The following is a 21,577-nucleotide window of genomic DNA, read 5'->3' on the forward strand; positions in this document are numbered from 1 at the left end:
GGGTACACAGTGAAAGAGCGCGGCAGCATTAGCTTGTATGTGTATGATCGTGTGTGTGTGTGTCTGAGTCACAGTAGACTTACATTATCTGTGAAGTGTGTGTGTGTGTGTGTGTGTGAGAGAGAGTGAGAGAGAGTGAGAGAGAGAGAGAGAGAGGAAAGGGAGTTGAGGAAAAGTAGGGCACCTGAATGCAGCCACGGAATCCTTGCAACACTTTGCCGTTGTTCCCAGTGAAGCCCCCCACGCTCAGCGTCTTCAGTTTGGCCCCCTTCAGCTTGTTGTCCACCTCCATACTGGCCTAGAGGATGACACACACACACACACACAAATTACCTCCATACTGAGCTAGAGGATGACACATAACACCACATCTTACACACAAACACACACATTACCTCCATACTGAGCTATACAGGAGAGCACAGACCAAAAACAATAATAATACATACAGCCCAAGGCTACTGTTTGTTTTACTGTTGTTTACTGGTGCAAAAAATGGCATGCACACACACACACACACACACACCTCAAGAAACACCTCTACACAACACTACTCCAGAATGTGATGTTATCCACTACAGTCAGACTGTAGCTTCACCGAATCTGTGGTTAACTATATGCGAGTTTCCTTTACCATTCCCTTCATTATGTCATCAGGGACACGAATGTAATCTCTGAACATAACAGATGGGCAACGAGTAGGGCACACCCTCACACAGACTCTGAAGTGCACACACACACACACACACACAAATGTCATACACACAGGCTTCTCACAATCAGACATACACACATGGTCATACATACATACACATCTCATCGTGTGCACACACAAAGTCACACAAAACAGACACACACTCACACACACACTGTTTGATCTCCTTGTCGTGTGGCGTGGCATGCCCCTCCATATGCCCACCCCTGTGCCGTATTTACATCCACCAGCGGGTAGCCGCAGATGGCACCGGGCTCCACTGAGATGAGTGGCATGTCCACATGGGCATCTCATGTCTGCTCATCCATAGTAGCACACAGAGCCTGGTACCACTGCTCTTATTATAGAACGCTATTATTTCAACCCAACACTGCTGAAGGAAGGGGACTGCTTAATGACCCCAGGATAATGCTCTTGAAGGCTGTTCCTGTTGGCGATGTTTTCTGCCCACAAAGACGGCTTTGTTGGTGATTTTGATTTTGATGGTAAATAGGCTTGGTTGTTGACTGGTTGTTGAATCCCCTACCAATAGCACTAGGATTTAACACCTCTGCTATGTATATCTGAAACAGAGAGACTATGAGGCCCAGAGGAACTATCTGGATCCTCTGGCTTCTAATCAATAATCAATAATAGTTACCATAAGTCACTCAGCCCTGCCTTCTAAAGCTACACAATAGGTTTACTACATATTGAGGAGGAGTGTGTGTTTGGGTCAACAGTGGATGTCATATCCTATTTGTGTGTCACTGCATGCAGGTACACAAATATGTAGGTATGTGTGCATGGATAAATGTGCAACAATGTACATACATCAATATAGGCATATCTCTGTGTGTGTGTGTGTGTGTGTGTGTGTGTGTGTGTGTGTGTGTGTGTTTTACCGTGTAGAGGCCGTGGTCAAAGGTCAGCAGGAGCCTGTGGCGTCCGGCTCCTCCTCCAGCGCCCCCCCGCAGTTCCACCTGGGCGTGGTGCCAGTCCCCGTCATTCACCGTGACATCATCAAGACGAGACAGCCCCGAGTCCTCGCCACGCTGCAGCAGCAGCTGCAGTCTGCCCTCCCGCAGCTGAGAGAGAAAGAGAGAGAGAGAGAGAGAGAGAGAGAGAGAGGGAGAGAGAGAGAGAGAGATGGTGGGAGGGGGGATCAGTACAGAGGAGAGAGCAGTAACAGAAAGAGTTGGAGTACAGAGAAGTGCAGAGAGAGAGAGAGAGAGATAGAGAGAGAGAGATAGAGAGAGAGAGCGAGAGAGAGAGAGAGAGAGAGAGAGATGGAGACAGAGGGTGATTAGAAGACAGGAGATGAGAGATGGAGGACAGAACACATGTAAGAATGAGCTGTAGTACATGTAACTAACCCCACAAACGCACACACAAACACAATTATTTAACTCTGCTCATGGTGTTCAAAGTCAGTGATTAGAAACTCCCCAGCCAGAAATTTGCAGACAAACTCAAGTCTCCATGGACTCTTTATACTATAATATAATAAGCTAATAGTAGCTATGGTAACGTCTGCCCTGCTGCTCAGCCTCTTTCAACAAAGACAACAGCTTGTAATTTGGCTGCCTTTGTTCTACACATGAAATATTAAAAGCACACGCTGTTCTCCACCACACCAACAGATGGCGCTCTCTCCCAGCTATGGCCCAGCTGCGCCGGTGTGGTTTGGGTGTGCTTTGAGTGACACTGATGCTGAGTGCAGAGTACAGGAGAGACCCATGGGAAGGTGAGGGGAGGGGAGGGGGGAAGCCCAACACAAACCCCAGCTACACATGTTGGCCCAGCCAGAGTGTGCTGGATGACGGGGAGAAGGGTTCTACTTTCAGCTTGGGTTCAGCCGACATGCACACAGATGGCAGATGGCAGCGGAAGAGTTCCGTAGCAACAGGGGAGCCTCTGCTAGACAGGGGCTACTCGGGGTTAGAAATGCAGCTGGGACGCGAGGTTAAACAGAATGAACTTCAGACAGGTTTGCTCAGTGTGTGGCGTGTCGGTGTGTAAATGTGTGTGGGAGAGGGGTTGTTAAGGGGGTCAAATTAAACATCAGGTGTGTGTGTGTGTGTGTGTGTGTGTGTGTGTGTGTGTGTGTTGCAATTTGGGAACCACTGCAAGTGTGAAAAGTGCATGTGACCTCAGCTGAAGAGTAGTGTAACACAGTGATGCCGGTCTACTGTGAAGAGGGTGAGTGTGTGTGTGTGTGTGTGTGTGTGTGTGTGGGAGGGCGGTGTGATGTGATGTCTGTGTTTAAATAGAGTGGGTGTCTGGATCTCCTACAGATGTGTGATGGGCATGAGTCATCATCATGTTATTGTGATGGCTTACCCTAAAGAGAAGGTGAGAAGGTGTGTGTGAGTGTGTGTGTGTGTGTGTGTGTGTGTGTCTCACCTGCAGAGTCAGGTTGTGGTGCTGACCCGCTGTCAGGTGCAAGAGGGTCGAGCTCGGTTCCCGGGTTCGGAACATGATCTCGAGCTGCCATGGCAACGTCACAGACACCGCCAAATTGCTCCACAGCAACAGGCTGTTTCCCTGGAAACGCTGTGCATTTGGCATCACTGCATGAATCAGACAAGAGAGAACAGAGTTGGATTTTTTTTAAAAAGAGAGAGACAGGGTAGAAAAAAAGTGTTGGAACCAGAAGGAGACAGAACAAGCCACACATCATCTGATACCGTGCACAGGTGACTGCTTGTCAAGACACGCCGCCGCTATGGCGACACGAGTTCACCTTCACACTCAAGAGAAGTTCAGAGAGCACCAGCAGAACCAATAAATAAAATAATCACAAACAGAGCAGCATACAGCTAGTCTCTAGGTGAGTCACAGACTAAAAGAATGGAGGAGGTGTGTGTGTGTGTGTGTGTGTGTGTGTGTGTGTGTGTGTGTGTGTGTATAAAGAGGAGCTTTTGCAGGTAGCACCTAAGAGATAGAGAGAGGGATTGGGAAGAGGGGGGGAGGAGTTGATCTCTGGTAGTTCATCTGAGTAAGCCACCTGTCTTTATTCCTGTCACATATGAACACAGAGATCCGGTTGCACACTGACACAATTACAGAACAACACAACACACACACACAGTGGGTGCTAAAATGCTTTCACAATCTCATATCCTGATCTGTCAGTCTCTGTACCACGCAACACAAAAACAACACAACCCAAAACACAGAGGAACCTCGCTGCCAATCAATAATTAACGCCCCCCCCCCCCTCAAACGACGCGTGACAGACGGCGTGTGATTGGCTGGAGGTAAACACTGGCGGGCGTCGTCTCCACTCAGACATGCGGGAGACGGACGCGTGCGATGCGATGTGATGCTCCGCCTGCTCCATCTATCCCTGAAGAGCCTTCACAGGGGCGCGGGCGGGATAGTCTCCGGGGAAGCTCGCGCTCTGACTGGGACTTTTAACTGGCGCCGTACGAGAGCACGCACACACACACACACACACACACACACACGGCAGAGTCTCTGACTGGAGGAGGAGGAAGAGGAGGAGGAGGAGGAGGAGGAGGAGGAGGAGGAGGGGGGTCTGGGTTGGAGCGCAAGGAAATAACTAATAAATAAAGAAAGAAATGAGAGACAGAGGAGGGCTTTGAAGTTCTCTCTCGGCAAGTTTGTATGCATCCGTGTTTTCCAGTGGCGTCTTTCAAAGCAAACGAGTGTGTGTGGAGTAACTGATGAACAGAGAGAGAGAGATGAGAGAGAAATGAGAGAGGAGGGGAGGAAAAGGGGTAGAAAGAGGGGAAGAGATCAACATGGGCGCGGAGAGAGATAGATCAGGGTGTGAAAGGCACAGAGTGCAAGTGTGAAGCGAGAACGTGAACGTGAAAGACTGAGAGAGATTGAGAGAGTGTGACTGGGCCAAAGAAATGTTCACTCGCAATCTACCTCCTCCTCGATTCTTGTCCTTGAAGACGAGCAGCTTAAGAGGGGGGGGGGGTGTGTTGTCTCTCTACTCCCTCCCTGTCTTCCATTATTCCACCTTTCTCCCTCTATCCCTCCTCCCCACTTCATCCCCCGCTCCGGCAACTTCTCTATGCATCTATGCATCCCTCTCTCAACCCCCCTCCTCTTTCTCACACTCCCTTTCTCTGTCTCTCACCTCCGCCTCCTTCGCTGTTTCCCCAACCATTTCTCTCTGTCTTCCCCTGAAAGACGCCATCCCAGCCTTTCTCCTCTCTTGGATGGTGTGTGTGTGTGTATGTGTGTGTGTGTGAGGGGGTGGGGGGTGTCAGTGTGAGGTTTGGGTGAGGACTGTCAGCAAACTGAGAAAGGAACTCTTGCCATCCCCACCTCCATTCACATCGTCATTATTACTCAGGTTATAAAGTTTCAATTAACAATATACTCTTATTATAAATAATTAATAAGTCTAATAATAACAATAACAGGCAACACTGCAATCACACAGAAAGTATCAGTCTGTATCCTGGTACAACTGACATTACATTCCTTAACACAGCCCATCAAAGATTTGCAGTGAAGCGCACTCAAGCAGATTTGTAAACACGTCACACACACACACACACACACATTGCATTCACTGTAATGAAAGCCCAGCAAGGGGTAGGAAGCTTTTCTTTACCACTACCACGTGTCCCTGTGTCAGTGTGTGTGTGTGTGTGTGTGTGTGTGTGTGTGTACGTACATACACAGTGATCTGCAGCAGGGCTCAACCTCTAATATTATAAATCAGCTACAATAAAAATCCAATTTCTTTTGGCGTCAGAAAGTCCTCCCCTGGGGGTCTGCTCATGATCCCAGTTCATCTCCTTACATAAACCTCGCCTCACCGCCGATACTGCCACTGGAGACTCGGCCATGCTACCGGCCCTTTCTGTACTGACTCTTCTGTCTTATGGGCAGGGCTGAGGTCAGGTCAGAGGTGGAACAGGGCAGGGAATGGGGATGGCTTTGCGCTCATATCTGGGGAAATGTCTGAGCCACAAAATTGGTCTTTCCAGATTGCTTATAGTAGCATGAGCCACTGGATAATCACACGGCCTCTAATCCAACTAAGACACACGCCCCCTATTCCCCTTCAGAGTCAGAGTCTGTCTGTATGCTGATGGGTGAGTGACCCCATAAGGACGTGTGTGTGTGTGTGTGTGTGTGTGTGTGTGTGTGAGTGTGTGTGAGAGAGAGAGAGAGAGAGTGAGAGAGAGAGAGAGAGAGAGCAAGAGAGAGAAAGAGAGAGAGAGAGAGAGTGAGAGAGAGAGTGAGGCATGTATACTTGAGTCTGTCTCTGTATGTGCATGTGTACATGTGTGCTTGTTTGAGTCTGCTTGTTTGTGTGCAAATATGCACGGTGCTCACCTTTTTCGCAGTTGCGTCCTCCGAAGCCTAGGGGGCAGTCACAGCTGTAGGATCCCCACAAGTTGACGCAGGTGCCTCCGTTCAGGCAGGGGCTGGTGTTGCAGAAGTGCCTCTTGGCCGAGCAGCCTGGGACACACAGAGCAATGTGGACATTTACATTCCTGACCAGTGACCACTCTTAGTTGACCACCCCAATTAAAGATCCATATTGTAAAACAGTTGCTCAAATATTCACGTCGGTTATAAAAGTCTGCCCTGTGGACACATGATATTCACCATCGACATCTAAGACTAAATTAGAAATATTAGCCACTGGCAACTAACCAAATTGTCAAATTGTCAGCTGTGACGTGCCTTTCGTGAAACCGATCCCTTGGAGTCTTATTAGATGGATGCCAACTATATATACATTCACACACCAGTGGCCATAACGCACATCAAAGGGATGTGTGTGTGCTACAGAAGCTGTGTGTATTATGTTCTCAGAGAGGACGGAAGACTGTCCAGTAGTTTGTGTTCTGGAAGGTTCTACCCCAACGCTGCGTGTCCAGTCAGCGGCCCCTCACCTGGCAGGGTGCCGTTGTTGGCGATGAAGCTGGCCATGTCGATGTGGCGGTTGTCTATGCGCAGGTCCTTCATGCAGCCCACAAACTGCCTGTTCTGAATGGGGAAGTCCTCGGGTAGTGTGGGGACCCCACCCAGCAGTAGAGGACCCGTCAGGTCTAAAGATCTGCGCGCGCACACACACACACACACACACAAAGAGGTATATGCCAATTTCATGTCAGTGCATGGATCATTGTGAAGACTGTGATAATGATGAGTATGGAGGAAAAAGGGAATGTTGTTTTTATATACAAGCATGAGGCTCAGGTGAATTCAGTGCTTGAATGTCAAGAATGGAGGCTTTACTCTGAGAAAAACAGCAACTGATAAAAGCTAATCACCTCCTGGAGTAAACATGCAAATACGGATTTGTTTCTTTCCTCATCCAACAACCCCGCCCCCCCCTTCTTAAAAAAAACATGTACAGCAAAAAAAGGGGGAAAAAAGACTTCCTAGTCCTTACTTCTTAGATCCTGATTGGCTGCCTTGGGCTGAGCAGGAGTAGTTCCCAATCACGTGACCGAATCTCAGTGCCACAGATGTGTCACAGTTATCCACAGTCACCACGACAACCTTCTGGTCGGATGGGCCCTGAGGGAGGCCGGCCTGGTTTAGAATAGGCTGAGAGAGAGAGAGAGAGAGAGAGAGAGAGAGAGAGAGAGAGAGAGAGAGAGAGAGAGAGAGAGAGAGAGAGAGGAGAGAGAGAGAGAGAGAGAGAGAGAGAGAGAGGGGAGGAGGGGGGAATAAAAGGGAAAAGAGCACATAGGTGGGAAGTGGGAAGAGACAGGGAGGAAAAATTATTTTAAAAAACCCCAGCATAAATAAAGTCAATTCTGTCACTCAGTGTTCTTGTTGTTCATATTTTGAGACAGTGAGCATCCACAGAGACATGTTCACTCCACTCAGCGTCTAGGCAGTAATCTGACACCACAAACAACAACGGAGTGTCAAGACATGACTCCTCAGTGCAACGGAACTTAAGTGTAAGATGTAAGATCACATGTGCGGATGTGTGTGTGAGTGTATGTGTACAAGTGTGGATGGGAATTGGGAATGTACCCCATAGTGGTATGCCGTCAATGGTGTGACATGATATGCTAAAATCTGTATTTTTGTGTGAATGTGACTGTACAGGTAGAGAACTGAGAACTGTGTGTGTGTGTGTGTGTGTGTGTGTGTGTGTGTGTGTGTGTGTGTGTGTGTGTGTGTGTGTGTGTGTGTGTGTGTGTGTATTATATGGTTTTTTTTAGCACGTATGATAGATAGGTAGAGACAGATATCACAAGTTCAAAGGTTCATGTGTGGAAGTATGTGTACAATACAGAATGCATGAGACAGCATGAGGCAGCATGAGGCCAGAGCGGTCAGGCATGTGTGTGTGTGTGTGTGTGTGTGTGTGTGTGTGTGTGTGTGTGTGTGTGTGTGTGTGCGAGAGAGAGAGAGAGAGAGAAAGAGAGCGTGTGCAAGTGTGTGTGCGATCATGAATATACATTATGTGAACCTGAGATTATATGCTCAAGAGGGCATGTGGCAGAGTGTGCGTGTGGCAGGGATTGAATGCCATTTAGATTTAGAGACAGTGTGTGTATATGTAAATCTCATCCCTCGGTCTGTTGTGTGTGTGTGTTTGGGTGTGTGTGGTGGGGATCTCATGGTATAATGCACAGCTTATGGCAAAGTCTTATTGTGTAAGAGATAGTCAGTCAGTCAGTATTGTGTGTGTGTGTGTGTGTGTGTGTGTGTGTGTGTGTGGGGAGCATGTGAGATGGTGTACGGGCCGAGAGATGGAGTGTGACGGGCAGGAAATGAGGAGTTAGGGCCTGGAGCTGAGCCAGCATCTGACAGCTCAGCCGGAGCCACCAGGAGCCGTCACCAACCTCCACAGGGAGGAAAAGCACTCATGAAGCACACAGACACAGAGCACAGAGAGAGAGAGAGAGAGAGAGAGAGAGAGAGAGAGAGAGAGAGAGAGAGAGTGTGTATTAAAGAACACCTCGCCCTGAGATGGAACACTGAGCAGTGAAATAGAGACGGGAGGAGAGAGAAAGAAAAGGAGAGAGAGAGAGAGAGAGAGAGAGAGACTGTTTACTGTGTGTTCTTTAATGGTTATACTGCATTGCTGTATTTCTATTTTCTTTCTTTAGTGAAACTGTGCCATTTGTAACCCTAGCTTTGGCAATACTGCACTCAAACAGTCATGCTAATGAAGGCCTTTTACATTTGAATGTGAGAGAGGTGCTGGATCTCATATCTGACCTCACCTTCTCCTGTGGTGACCTCCTCCCCCTCGACCCCCGCAGGGGTCAGTCAGCACGCTAATCAGCCGTTCCAGAGGTGAAACAAGAGCAGGGCCCAGTGAGTAAATCAGAGGTCAAACTGACCTGTACCTGGACAGTATATCACTAGGAGGAACAACACCCCCCCCCCCCCCCACCCACCTCACGCCCTCTCCAGTCAAGACTCTTGTGGTGTGGGCTTTCTTTATGGCCAATAAAGAGAGTGGAGAGGACCGAGAGGTGGACTGGAGCATGAAACACAGCGGGGTCTGTGTCTTAAGTTCCGTGCCTCGGTGAAATTTAGGATCTGTTGTTTCATGCGATGAGCGTGATCATGTGAGGCTGCATGGTTTCCCATCAGACTTGACTGTGTGCCCGGCAGTTGCTTTGGCAGAGCGCTTTATAAATACCTCTTTTGTCAGGCGAGGGGATAAAAATACTCAGAGGCGATATTAGAGAACGTTTGAGGATTCCTCCCAATTTATCTGCTATTCAGACATCTGAAACGCTGCCCTGTCTGAGTGCCTCTAATTGAAAGTATACAGCAGTGGAAAGTTCCATCAGGCGCTGCTATTTAAAACAAGGCAGTGAGGATGTGGAGAGCTAGGAGATGCTAAACCCACAACCAGATAGAGAGCTTTCCTCTTCTCATTTAAACAATCTTTCCAAAAGACCTCAGGAGTGAAATACTGTAGAAGCATTTCTCAGTTAAGCAAATGCTTGTTGTTTGTTTCTCTATGCTTGAAAAAAAAAAAAAAAAAAAAAAATTGCCGGTTGAAACTACTGATTTTGCTACTCTGTCAAAATGTTTCCCTGGAATCAAAACCAACTGGACAAGCGGTCCCGTAAACTACCAAGCAGTCACATAAAGGTTGATCCACCCCAGCACAGAGCGCCCATTTAAACCCCCATCCGTCCTAAGACAACTGAATATCTCCCTCCTTAACAAAGGACTCCTTTCACTGGCCGTGGAATCAATGGGGAGAGAGGGGGGAGGGAGCAGCAGAGGGAATAATGACTCCGTCAATAAAGGTCGCGACCCTTTTTCAGCCTGGACCATCTCTCCCGGGGTCAGAAGGAGGCAGCCATCGACCACCACCGCAGGTTAAAGACTCGAGTCAGCGCAACGCAGGAGCAGACAAGCAGAGGACATGGTGATTCCCCATCTCCCTCTCACACACACACACAGAAATCTTTGGTGTGTGTGTGTGTGTGTGTGTGTGTGTGTGTGTGTGTGTGTGTGTGTGTGTGTGTGTGTGTGTGTGTGTGTGTGCGTGTGTGTGTGTGTGTGTGTGTGTGTGTGAGAGAGCCTTCACACCTACACAAACAACATGTAAGCATGCAAACACACACGTAGGTGCACAATCACTAACGCATACAAACACACACACACACACACACACACACACACACACACACACACACACCACATCCCCCAAAACACACACAGACAAATCCAAAGGCAAGAGAGCAAACAGCACCGTCCAGCCCCCCTCCACACTCCCAGAGTCCGAGTCCCAGGCAAGTGAGAGCTAAGGTGTGGTCTCGGGGCCAGAGCATGCTTTAGATGCCTAATGGTGCCGCTGCTTTTGTGTGGCTTATCGCTCCGCCACCACTTACCGCTCACAAGCCGGGCCGTGCAACTTTCCCATACGGCGGTGGGAACACCAAGAAACTGAGGTGTGTTCAGTGGCAGTGTTATAAAGGTGTGTTAAAAGACACGGCTTGTCTTTAGCAATGCTGGACCCGACTAAAAGGTTCCCCAAGAGAAGGGGCCAAAGGAGAAAGAGATGAAGAGACAAACAGATATGACCGACTCATGTGATTCTCATCACAACATTACCAAGAATTAGATTATATACTGTATGCAAGCTCCGGGTGTTGGGTGCAATGAGACAGTGGTCCACACACACACACACACACACACTATAGGGTGAGATGCCTTGTGACTGTTTGGAAATGAGCCAGAGAGAGGCAACTTCCTCCGCAGGCCGTTGCTAATACAACCGGCAAAAGTTTATCTTCTGTCTGCGTGCCAGACTCTAAAGGCACCAGATAAGCGTGGTGACCTGGTTCTGTCTGAGAAGATGCTTAAATTATGCACTTGAGTTTTGCAGTATTTCCTGTGTCTTTAATTAATGCCAAAACATAGCAGAACTAATAGAGAATTTTACACTGATGTGTGACTAATCTCCCCTCATTCAAACGTCAATTAGATAACTATAGACACAGAGGAGCAGCGCTGACGTTTTTGTTGCCGACGTTCAGCTAAAGTCCACAAGGAAACAGCCTTGTGATGCAAAACAAGATGGAACCAAACAACGTCCTCGCTGTTCCAAAACTGTCCAGAATGACCTCGCGCTACACCCCCACCCCCACCGCACTGTCTGCCCCACGTTCCTCCAATCCAACTCAATCCCCTCACAATCCCCCTCCGTCCGAAAATCTCTCTGGACACGGTCATTTCCACGGTCCCCAAAACTAAGCCTCTGAAAACGAGGGGTCTGGGAAGGTCCAGCATGGCTCCTGGCCCGGAGCGTTTGGTCTCGCTGCAGTGACCTTGGTGTTGGAGCTGTTGAGCGGTCACTCTTTGGTCGTCTGACGGCTACTCTGGGACCGCCGTGCCGCCACAGCGCCCATCCGTCCATCTGTCTGTCCGTCACGGCTGTTGAAGGCTGGCTGTTGACTGACTGGCGCTGACCTGTGGCTAATGCCGGCCAGACGTGCCGTCTCAGCCACACAAAGGGCCGGCGCTGTCACCGCTGATTGGAGAGCACATATTTGCTCAGGACTACAAACATACCCCCCTCGCAACCTCAAACAAGGCTGACCGAGGATCATGGGAGTTTGAGTTTTCAGGCGCGACCCTTTGCGGTGACGGGAGGGAGACACCCATGACCTTCAGCAGGCAGGAGACGTGGAATGTTCTACGTCCTGTGATTGATGGGCAGGTCTCCATGGTGACGCGCACAAGGGTTAGCCCTGTGGTGCTGTCTTTTGGCTAAAAAGCCTCCATCACCGCTGCCCCTTTGCCACCCTTCTTCCCTTCTTTCTCCTGGTCTGTCCGTGTCTCTCTCTCTCTCTCTCTCTCGCCTTTCTTTTACACCCCCTCTTTTCCCTTCCCTTTATTTCCTCCTCTTTTCATTTCGTGCGGCTATTCTGCTCCTGTTCAGCCGTGAAACAGAGCGAGAGGGGCGCCACCGCAGGCCCGAGGCTTTCAGGGCCGCGGAGCAGCACAAAGCGCGCGGTCATTGCCATTCTCCACACCTCGCTCTGCGCCAGAAAGGCACTCTTCAATCTACCAAATGCCTTTCTCCGCCACCAGAGAGCCCGCCGGTAGGCCGCTGCGAGACCGCAAGGCATTGTGGGATGGCTGCTTGGGACGGGGGGCGGAGCCAACACTGAAGGACCGCGCTGCAGGAGTTGGACCAATGAGCTTTCGGCCGAGTGACAGACAGAACTCTGACTAAGGAGGGGAAGGGGTTGTTCACATAAGTTTTTGTCTAAGCCAGCAATGTCCAGTTTTATGTCTTTTTTTCCCCCCAACAGTCAAAGTCATCAGCAGCACTCCCTCTGGAGAGCCTCTTTGTCCCTCCGGGTCATCTTACAGTCTTGACTTAATTAACTGAAGTCTAGAGGGTAATTGCATTTTTCTGGGAGACATTCAGGGCATCTGTAATTAGCAGAGAAAAGATCAAATGAACTTGTTGCCTGACATGTTCCAGAAGCTGCTGGTGACTTTTGATCACCTCTGTCACATGACTGACAAGCAACAACTCGTTGCCTTCTTTTGAAAGCGCTAAAAGGCCCCTGTCTTCTCAGCCCACCTCCTTACTTACGAAAGCCCCCCCACCCCCAAACTTAAAGTTGCACAGGCTCTGGAATCTGTCATGGCTGTGTTATCACAGAATATCCACACTCTGGGGGGTTGCCTGGCAACAGCTTTATGATGCAAAGTGACTTCCTGAATGGCCTGAAATGTCACATCCTGTGTGAGAGTGGAGGAGGGAGGGGTGGGAAAGTGCCTAGACGAGGGGGATGGGTGAGTTGGGAACTTTTTGATGGGACTCTTTAAGTCCTGACTGATAGATAGAGAAATAAAAATAGACTTTAACCTCTAGGAAACAAACACCTCCGCTCAGGGGCCAATTCTCCTTCCCTTGAATCACAATGCCTTGCTGGGAAAGTATCCAGTCGCCTGAATCGCACTTTGTTTCATACTTCATCTTTCTCCCTCTCTTTCTCCACCCCTCCCTCCTGCACTCCCTCCCTCCCTCCATCATTCTTGGTCTGCATTCCTCTCTGTCTGGACGTCAGCCCGACCTGCCATCCCTTCAGTGCAGACTGGCAGCAGTGACACAGCGGAGAGAGGGAGAGAGAAGAGAGAGGGGGGAGGGAGTGAGAGAGAGATAGAGAGAGTGAGGGAGTGAGTGAGAGAGAGATAGAGAGAGTGAGGGAGTGAGTGAGGGAGTGAGAGAGAGGCAGGGGGAGCTGCATGCTTTGTAAACATGCCAGTGTGCACCCACACAATCCCTAAAGGCCTCCAGTCCCAATGCTACACCACCACCTCCTCCTCCCTCACTGCCCCCTCCTCCACCACCCCCAGACTCACAGCTGGAGTGGGTACATGTTCCTCCACCTGCCTCCTCTCCCTCATCAGAGGTGCTCATGCCCATCACAGTGCAGCAGGGCAGTGCGTGCACACACACACACACACACACACACACACACACACACCTGGCTCCCTGTCAGCTTTCACACAGATGGCTGTGCTTGATATGGGTATGGGAGAGTGTTTGATGTGGGTGTGAGGTTAGGATGTAATGTTATTCAACTCTCTCTCACACACACACACACACACACACACACATACATACAAGAGTAAGAAAAGTCTACATCCTCTGTGTTCGGGTCCTCTGACAGAACTAAATTCTAAATCAAATATTTGATCGTTTCGTCAGAGGACCCGAACAATCAAATATTTGATTTATAATTTTTAAAGGACGCGCATATGAAGCTCTGATGATGTGGTTGTCACTTGTAAAGTTGTATGTCAAACCTAGAGCCAAGGATCTATTCTTTTATAGTAGCGTGAAACTCTAAAGGGTCCTCGACTGTTTCGCCATCATGTTCGTCAGATTTGTGGCAGGTTTGCTTTGACGATGTTGTAAAATATGTAGCAGCACAGAGAATATGGCACAAGGCATGAGTGAGAAGGGAGAAGAAAAGAGAATAAGCGATGAGGAGAAAAGGATGGAATAGCAGAGAGAGAGAGAGAGAGAGAGAGAGAGAGAGAGAGAGAGAGAAAGAAAGAGAGAGAGAGAGAGAGACGTGTAGCCGGCATCAGAGGGCAGGAGCCGACGTTCTGTCACAAATGTTCAGGAAGCGTGAACGTTCCCGACAGCACGACGGGGCTGTTCAAGTGCACGGGGACTGCCACAAAAAACATCCCTCCATCACGCATCTGTCAGACCATGAAGGCCTCCTGACAGCCATCAGGCCCTCCCTCTCCACGCACGCCAGAGGGGAGACGCTTCACACACGTGGCTGGGCTGGAACAGATCAAAAACCCTTCCCCGGCGAACCCGCCCGTTTGTGTGCCGTCGCCGCGGCGACGTCTTACCTTGTTGTAGTAGTGCACCTGGATGACGTGCCACTGGCCGTCGCTCACGCCCCCGTGGACGTAAGGGGACACCGTCGTCTTGGTCTCGCCTGCGGAGGTGAAAGGTCGGCAGAGGTCAGCGCTCTTTCCTTAGATTCAATTTCCTGCTTTAGGAGTTAAAAAGAGCCTTCCGCGGCCCCGGGGGTATTTAAGTTGAAATGAGCCGCCCAGATTGGGATCGGGCGAGTTACATGATAAAAAGCCCCCGTGTGTCGGTCTACATAGAGGGGACATGATTGATAGATGGAGCCATTGTGCGGCCGTAAGAGGAGAAGCGCACTGGTGAAACGGCATCAGTGACCATCTTAAAACCAGCAGGCTGAACTCGACACCTCAGCGGCCCTCTCCCATGAGTATTTCATGTGACAGGACACTTCCCACACCCCTACATCCTCCCCCCCTTACACACACACACACACACACACAAACCCCAACACAAACACAGATACACACATATACCTGCAGAGAACGTCAGCTGGATCTGCTGGTTAATGATCTCCACGGCGATGAAGTCATGCTTCTCGTTGAAGCGGCCGTTGTAGAGCAGCAGGCCGTTGGGCTCTCTGGTGGCGAACCTGTGCACAAAGAACAGGTGTTACATTCCGAAGGGGGGGGGGGTCAGGGAAACTTGAGTGGACATTAAAACATTACATAAACTATGACAGCATTACATAAACACACTCCTAGGAGGTCAAACAGCTCTGTCGAGAAAAAGTGTTGCGTGCGAGTCTCCGGGGAAACCCGATTGCTTTTCTCGTTCTGCCGCATCCTCTGGCCCGTATTTCCAAAGCTCCAGTCAAAACATGTCCACACGCATCATGCAGCAGGGAGCGCGCGGGGGACTTGCACAGGGCCCCGTCTTCATGCCGAATGACTGCGCCACGGCGACAGGCCATCCCATAATGACGACCCCAGAAAACGAGCATTTACTTTTCCAATCGCATCATCATTAGCGTGTGTATTGAGGGATGATGTGGGGAGAGGAGAGGAGCGAGTGTACGCACACACACACACACACACACACACACACACACACACACACACACACACCCCATTAGGCATCAGCTCATCTGGATCAGACAGAGGAGCACGCTGCACTGTAGGAATGGGATGTCTTGTTGTTCAGAGGCGCAGATGCTTATGATAACAGGCCGGAGAGAGGAGGCTAATCCTGCACGGCTCCGGCAGAGTAGGCAATAAATGGGCTCTGGTGCTCCAGCAGAGCCAAAACGGAACCGCTATCTGCACATAACAAGGAACCTTGAGCAAATAGTCTGGGGGAACATGATAATCCTACGGTCAGTCAGTCTGTACAGTATTTGAAATATTCTAACTTTTGACAAAAAAAAGCTTTCCCAAACTGCACTGCACATCAAACAACGGAGACGCTGATTTGATTTGTGGGATCATGATGGCACAATTGAGCATGTAAAGTCATTTCTCAACAGAAAATGAGGACACTGTATACTGCATGAGGAAGAGGATCTATTTTGTTAGCACTTTTGTTGAAGAACCACTAAACTCACTACAAAAACACAAGGCCGATTTGTCTTAAGACTCATATCCTAAAGGCAACATTTCAATAAAATATGACTGACATATTATTTATGATGACTGGATTTCTTTGCCTCACACCGACTGAAGTACTTCCAGCTCCTGAGACAATAAAGTCGGGATATATGGGGATCTGGCCGGTGATTTAGTCTCCCGTCACACTAAAAGACGGAGCAGGAGGGACTGCGTCCGTTCTCCGTGCTCAGCAGAGGCGCATCATCTCCGTGACCAGGCTCCACATGGCTGCCTGCGCTCATCACAGCACAGCGGCGAGGAGGAGGAAAAAAAAGAGAGAGAGAGAGAGAGAGAGAGAAAGAGAGAGAGAGAGAGAGAGAAAAAGGCGCTTTGAGGTCTGACTCATTTATGCCAAAGAGGGACTTTACAGGTGACAGGTGTACATAGAGCCTAATGGCTTGATGGAGAATGTCAAAGCGAGGTGGGTGGTGGGGGACTAGAGGCAAACCCCCACAGAGAGTAGGAAGTAAGGGGAGCCACATCAATTATAGATCAGGTAGATTACACTAGGCAGAGCGACCAGCCAGTGTGGATGGGGGTTCTGGGGTAAGTATCAGAGCAGCAAACAGCAGCAGTGGAGAGAGGTGGCAGCACACCGCACAGGAAAGGGCACAGACCCACCGCCTGCCAAAGCTAGCCATTACACTACGAAATGGCTCCAAACTGCTGTCAAAACAAACGCAACAAAATACAGACGCTAAAACAATGGTGCAACCTCCTATAGCCCGTCACGGAGTAATCCGTCTAAATAAGATTTTTGATCTAAAGCTGCGAGGCCAACCGTCCCTGCTGTGTGGGGAGCTCAGTGCAGTGCAGTGCAGCAGGCAGATGTGTCTGGTCGGGGACGGAGCTGAGCTCAAGCAGGCCACAGCTGAGGCGGAGGGGTTCACGAGGGCCGCGGCTCTGGCCCACAACCCAGCACATCTGGGCCAGATCTGAAGTGCCACAAACGGAACTTTTACTGTGTTTTCCTTGAACTTTTACATTTGCAAACATTCCAAATTGTTCCATTTAAAAACGGTAAACCTTTGTTCGGCGTCAATGTTTCTTTGCTGAGAAATATCTCCTCGGGAATGCTTTTGCTGTATGCGTTCGCAAACCTTCACAATGAACTTCAAGCAAACCTGTTTGAAAATGTTTGTGACTGTTTGCTATTCTGAAAGTACCACAGGGGCAGATTAGCATCAAACTGGGGCTACAGTAGCTCTGCTGTGCAACCCACTGCACTTTGAGCTTGTCTTCAGGCAGTGAGTACTTTCAATAATTAATTGTGTCTAAAAGTATCTAAAAGTATTTTTTTTATACAATTTCCCAATGAATTGGAGACAATAGTGTCAAAGTCTGTACAGACTAACATGATGTCGAGCTCCCCACGAGAGAGCACTAGCCCAGAAAGAAAGCAGTTGCTGTAAAAACAACATTGCACACACTCCCACACGGCCATTACTGTATAGGTCAGAGAGCAGAGCTAAGGGCATCTCCCATCCCCCCGTCTGAGTCTACCGCTATCAGACTAACCTCAAAGAGAAAGAAAGAGAAACCTATAGAGAGATAGAATGGAGAGGAGAGAGTAGGGTGGGGAGCAAGAGAAATGGAGAATGTAGCCCTGCCCTGGAGGCGTGTGTGTGTGTGTGTGTGTGTGTGTGTGTGTGTGTGTGTGTGTGTGTGTGTGTGTGTGTGTGTGTGTGTGTGTGTCTGCCTCGGTCCCATTACCACACACTTACACTCATTTTAACACATCAGTGAGTTACACTGAGCTCTGGCTCCCTTCCAGATCAAGATGAAGGAGGATCCGTTAGGGACTCCAGGAAACACTAACACAGTCCGACCCGGCCCGACACGAGCCAAAACACTCCAGCCCCGCCCCGCCCCGCCACACACAAGCCAGGCCTGCCATCAGCAGGAGCATCACATGCCAGGGAGACTGTGTGCCTACACACAAACACACACACGATGAACGCATGATGTGTTAAAATGAGTGTAAGCGTGTGGTAATAGGACCGAGACAGAGAGGCAGAGACAGAGGCAGAGACACACACACACACACACACACACACACACACACACACACACACACACACGAAGATGAAAAACGGAGCAGCACAGGAATAAAAAATGCTGTCATTTGGGTCTCAGTCTCAGTGCAAAACACTTCACAGAAGAGCCAGATGATGCTCTTTACTAAGTAAGCAAATAAATAAATAAATAAATAACCAAACAAACATGCACACGCATGACACATGAGCAACTTATATAAGGCCGTGATCTGGTTCCAGCCTTGCAGCGGCGGCAGCCAGAACGGCTCCACTCATGAACCCTCTTTGAGGAACACGCTTGTTCTCACATCTCACATGTTCTCACAGCTCCACAGAACATCTGTCAGGCCAGTCAAAGCAGAGGCTCTGATGTGCAGCGATATGTGTGTGTGTGTGCGTGTGCATGTGCATGTGTGTGTGTGTGTGTGAGAGAGAGAAAGTGTGAATACCATCAGGACTAGCACAGAACATGGGCAGAGCAGCAGCAGAGAGGAGAGACATGAGCGGGTACATGTGTGAGACGTGTGTGAGACGTGTGTGAGAGCATGTAGACTCAGGAGGCTGTGTGAGAGCATGTAGACTGAGGAGGCTGCGTGAGAGCATGTAGACTGAGGAGGCTGCATGAGAGCATGTAGACTGAGGAGGCTGCATGGGGATGGTGGTGGCAGAGGGAGAGATATGAGATATGAGAGTGGAGCTGTCCAGAGCTGAACGGACATGTGAGGACTCAGCAAATGGACAGAAGAGGGCAGAGGTCAGTGGGACTATGATAGGATGAGACAGAACAGAGAAAGAGAGAGAGAGAGAGAGAAGAGGATGGTGGAGTGATAAGAGAGGAGCACTGGGATGGAAGGATGGATAGAGGGAGGAGAGAAATGGAGGGGGAGAAAGAGAGAGAGAGAGAGTGGAAGAGAGAGGAGGAGTTTGGCTGTAGGGCAGGAACGCGGAGATGAAGAGAGGAGGATGAGAGGAGAGGAGGAGGAGGGGGAGGTAGGGCTTCCATGTTGCCATGGGGCACAGAGGGCCTGACCTGCTTACTGAGGAGAATAATCAGGCACTGCAGGGGAGAGCCAAGGCCCAGACCCACCCCACCAGGACGGGCTGAATACCACATGACAGCCGCGTACAGTACACACTCACATTAATCAGTGCTAATGGAACAGAAACACCACAGTGCGCCTCAGCCTCGCCATTCACTCCCCACAGTGGGAGCAGTGTTTGGGACTTAACAGATGGGAAATGGGAAATGTTTCAGAGAAAAGGTTTTCCATAGTATGCTAAATGGCTAAAGCATACTGTATACAGGGCAAGGTTGCAACTAATGTTATGTTCATAGGTCATTATAATCGATACGTTGTTTGTTAAGTAGTAAAGAAAGCAATTAAGTAGGTAAGTAAGTAGAGCAGGTAAAGCTACTCAATTTAATATTCAAGTATAAGAAGCTTCAATCGTAGGCATTTTTCTTAAAAATAGACGTATTTACGTGATTACAAAAATATCAATGTCATTGATTCAGTGATTAATTGATTAATTGATTAATTGTTGCAGCCCTAATGCAGAGCGGTGCAAACGGTTATTTGATGCAAGAGAGACTAATAATCATTCTGAAGAGATCCTGTTAGCTGGAATGGATGGAGAGCAGTGATTCTTTGTGAAATGTATCAGAGGTCAACATGAAGCCAATGATCAATGGAAGGGCCGTGTTACGTCTCATGTCTTGCAGCTACTCTGTGAACAACACATTTGTTTCCCTCTCCCGCCACCTCCACCACCCCCCATAAGAAAAATCAATGACATCAATTGGAATGCCGCAAGGTGGCGTTGACATGGCGACGGGGCCACTTCCCCGGCGCTGGGGTGTGAAAGGAGGCGCGTCGGAGGCGCAGGAGGAAACCTGATCAATGGGAGATCGGGTTGCAGGGCCGCCCTGCGGCCCCCACACTGCACTCTCACTCCCGCTCACTCAAAGGGCCCAGGCAGCCCAAAAAGATGGAGGGCCTCGGAGGACAGGCACACAGAGAGGGAGAGAGGGAGAGAGAGAGAGGGAGAGAGAGGAGAAGAAAGGGAAAAAACAGGTCTGAGCGGTTTCTTTCAGGCTCTCTTTTGCCCCCTCGCATCTTACTCACATTTGTTTTCTCTCAGTCCTCCTGTCCTGCTCATTGCTCCCTCCATCATTTACTCTGCTGTTGCTTCCCACCCTCTCTCTCCACCTCCCTTAAACTCCCTCTCCTCCTTTATTAATCTCACTACTTTCTCCTCATCCCTCTCTCCCACTGTCTTTATCTTTCACCCCCCCCCCCCCACCTCTCTCTCCTACGCTATCCGAGGCTGGCTCAAAGCGCAGGCCTGGCCATAAAGCTGCTCACACACAAAGCTGCATTATTGGTCACGCCTCATTCACTAAGTAGTTGCTGTGGGGGGGGTGTGCGGGCCTCGTAGAGTTTACTGTGGCAAAAGTCTCCGCAGCAGGAGGAGCAGGAGGAGCAGAGGGAGCAGGAGGAGCAGAAGGAGCGCGTTCATCAACCTTCCTCCTTGCCGGCGTCCTCTGACAGCGAGCCTTTCATCCGACTCCTCAAAAACCCTCCACGGCATCCGACGCGAGGAAGACGCTCCTCATTTGGGAGCGAGCGTCTCCTTCTCGCCGATGTCAGACACGTCTGACAGATCGTTTCTCGTTTGTTTGCCGGCGCGCCTCGCCGCGGCCTCGTTTGTGCTGTGCGCCGCTGACGACACTGATGTTCGCACCTCTTGACAGCAAAAGAGAAACTTTACTCAGCCGCGACAGGCAGCTACCTCTGACCTTGCTCAAGTAAAGAACAACTTTTCTTTGGCTTTCAAGTTTGAACTCTCGAGGAGCGGGATTGAGAGAAGAAGGGAAAAAAAATCACACACCCTTTATTTGGGTAAACAAAACACACACACACAAAGAAAAGAAAAGAAAAAAGACTGTAACTCAATCCAATGCACTGCTCCCAGTCTATGGCGGTGGGCTTATGTTACCTTCTTAACAGCTGACACCGGATGAGAGAAATGATTATTTGGACGCCAACAGCTGGAGCGAGCAGCTGGCCACAGGAGGAAGAGCCCTGATCAGCACCGAGCACTGGAGATGCCAACCAATTAGACTCTCTAATGAGAGGGGTGGAGGAGGGGGCAGAGAGAGAGAGAGAGAGATGAAGAGAGGATGGACAGATGATGGAGAGGCAATGAAAGAAGCAAAGGGGATAGAGGAAGAGTGAGAGTGAGTGAAAGAGAGAAAGAGGGGAAGGCAAAAGAAAGAGAATGAGAGTGAGAGAGAGAGAGAGAGCGAGAGAGGAGAAGAAGGAGAAATGACTCATAGCATTACTCTGTCCAATAAGCCTAATAAGATCAGACTCAGAAGTGGACCTTCATGCCCCGCGTT

General features: G+C 49.6%; 1 protein-coding gene across 1 annotated transcript in view; it reads right to left on the reverse strand.

Annotated features, from left to right (window-relative positions):
• celsr2 (cadherin, EGF LAG seven-pass G-type receptor 2) overlaps positions 1-21,577 on the reverse strand; it is a 76,478-nt gene that overhangs the window by 16,432 nt on the left and 38,469 nt on the right. The window contains exons 5-12 of the mRNA XM_062545465.1: positions 15,029-15,144; positions 14,531-14,619; positions 7,095-7,252; positions 6,592-6,755; positions 6,026-6,151; positions 3,101-3,267; positions 1,600-1,782; positions 185-298 (exon numbers count right to left, since the gene is read on the reverse strand). Coding sequence (XP_062401449.1) covers positions 185-298; positions 1,600-1,782; positions 3,101-3,267; positions 6,026-6,151; positions 6,592-6,755; positions 7,095-7,252; positions 14,531-14,619; positions 15,029-15,144 — 1,117 coding nt within the window. The remainder of the gene's footprint in view (positions 1-184; positions 299-1,599; positions 1,783-3,100; positions 3,268-6,025; positions 6,152-6,591; positions 6,756-7,094; positions 7,253-14,530; positions 14,620-15,028; positions 15,145-21,577) is intronic.

Source organism: Sardina pilchardus, chromosome 9 (genome assembly GCF_963854185.1).
Source record: "Sardina pilchardus chromosome 9, fSarPil1.1, whole genome shotgun sequence".
NCBI lineage: Eukaryota > Metazoa > Chordata > Actinopteri > Clupeiformes > Clupeidae > Sardina > Sardina pilchardus.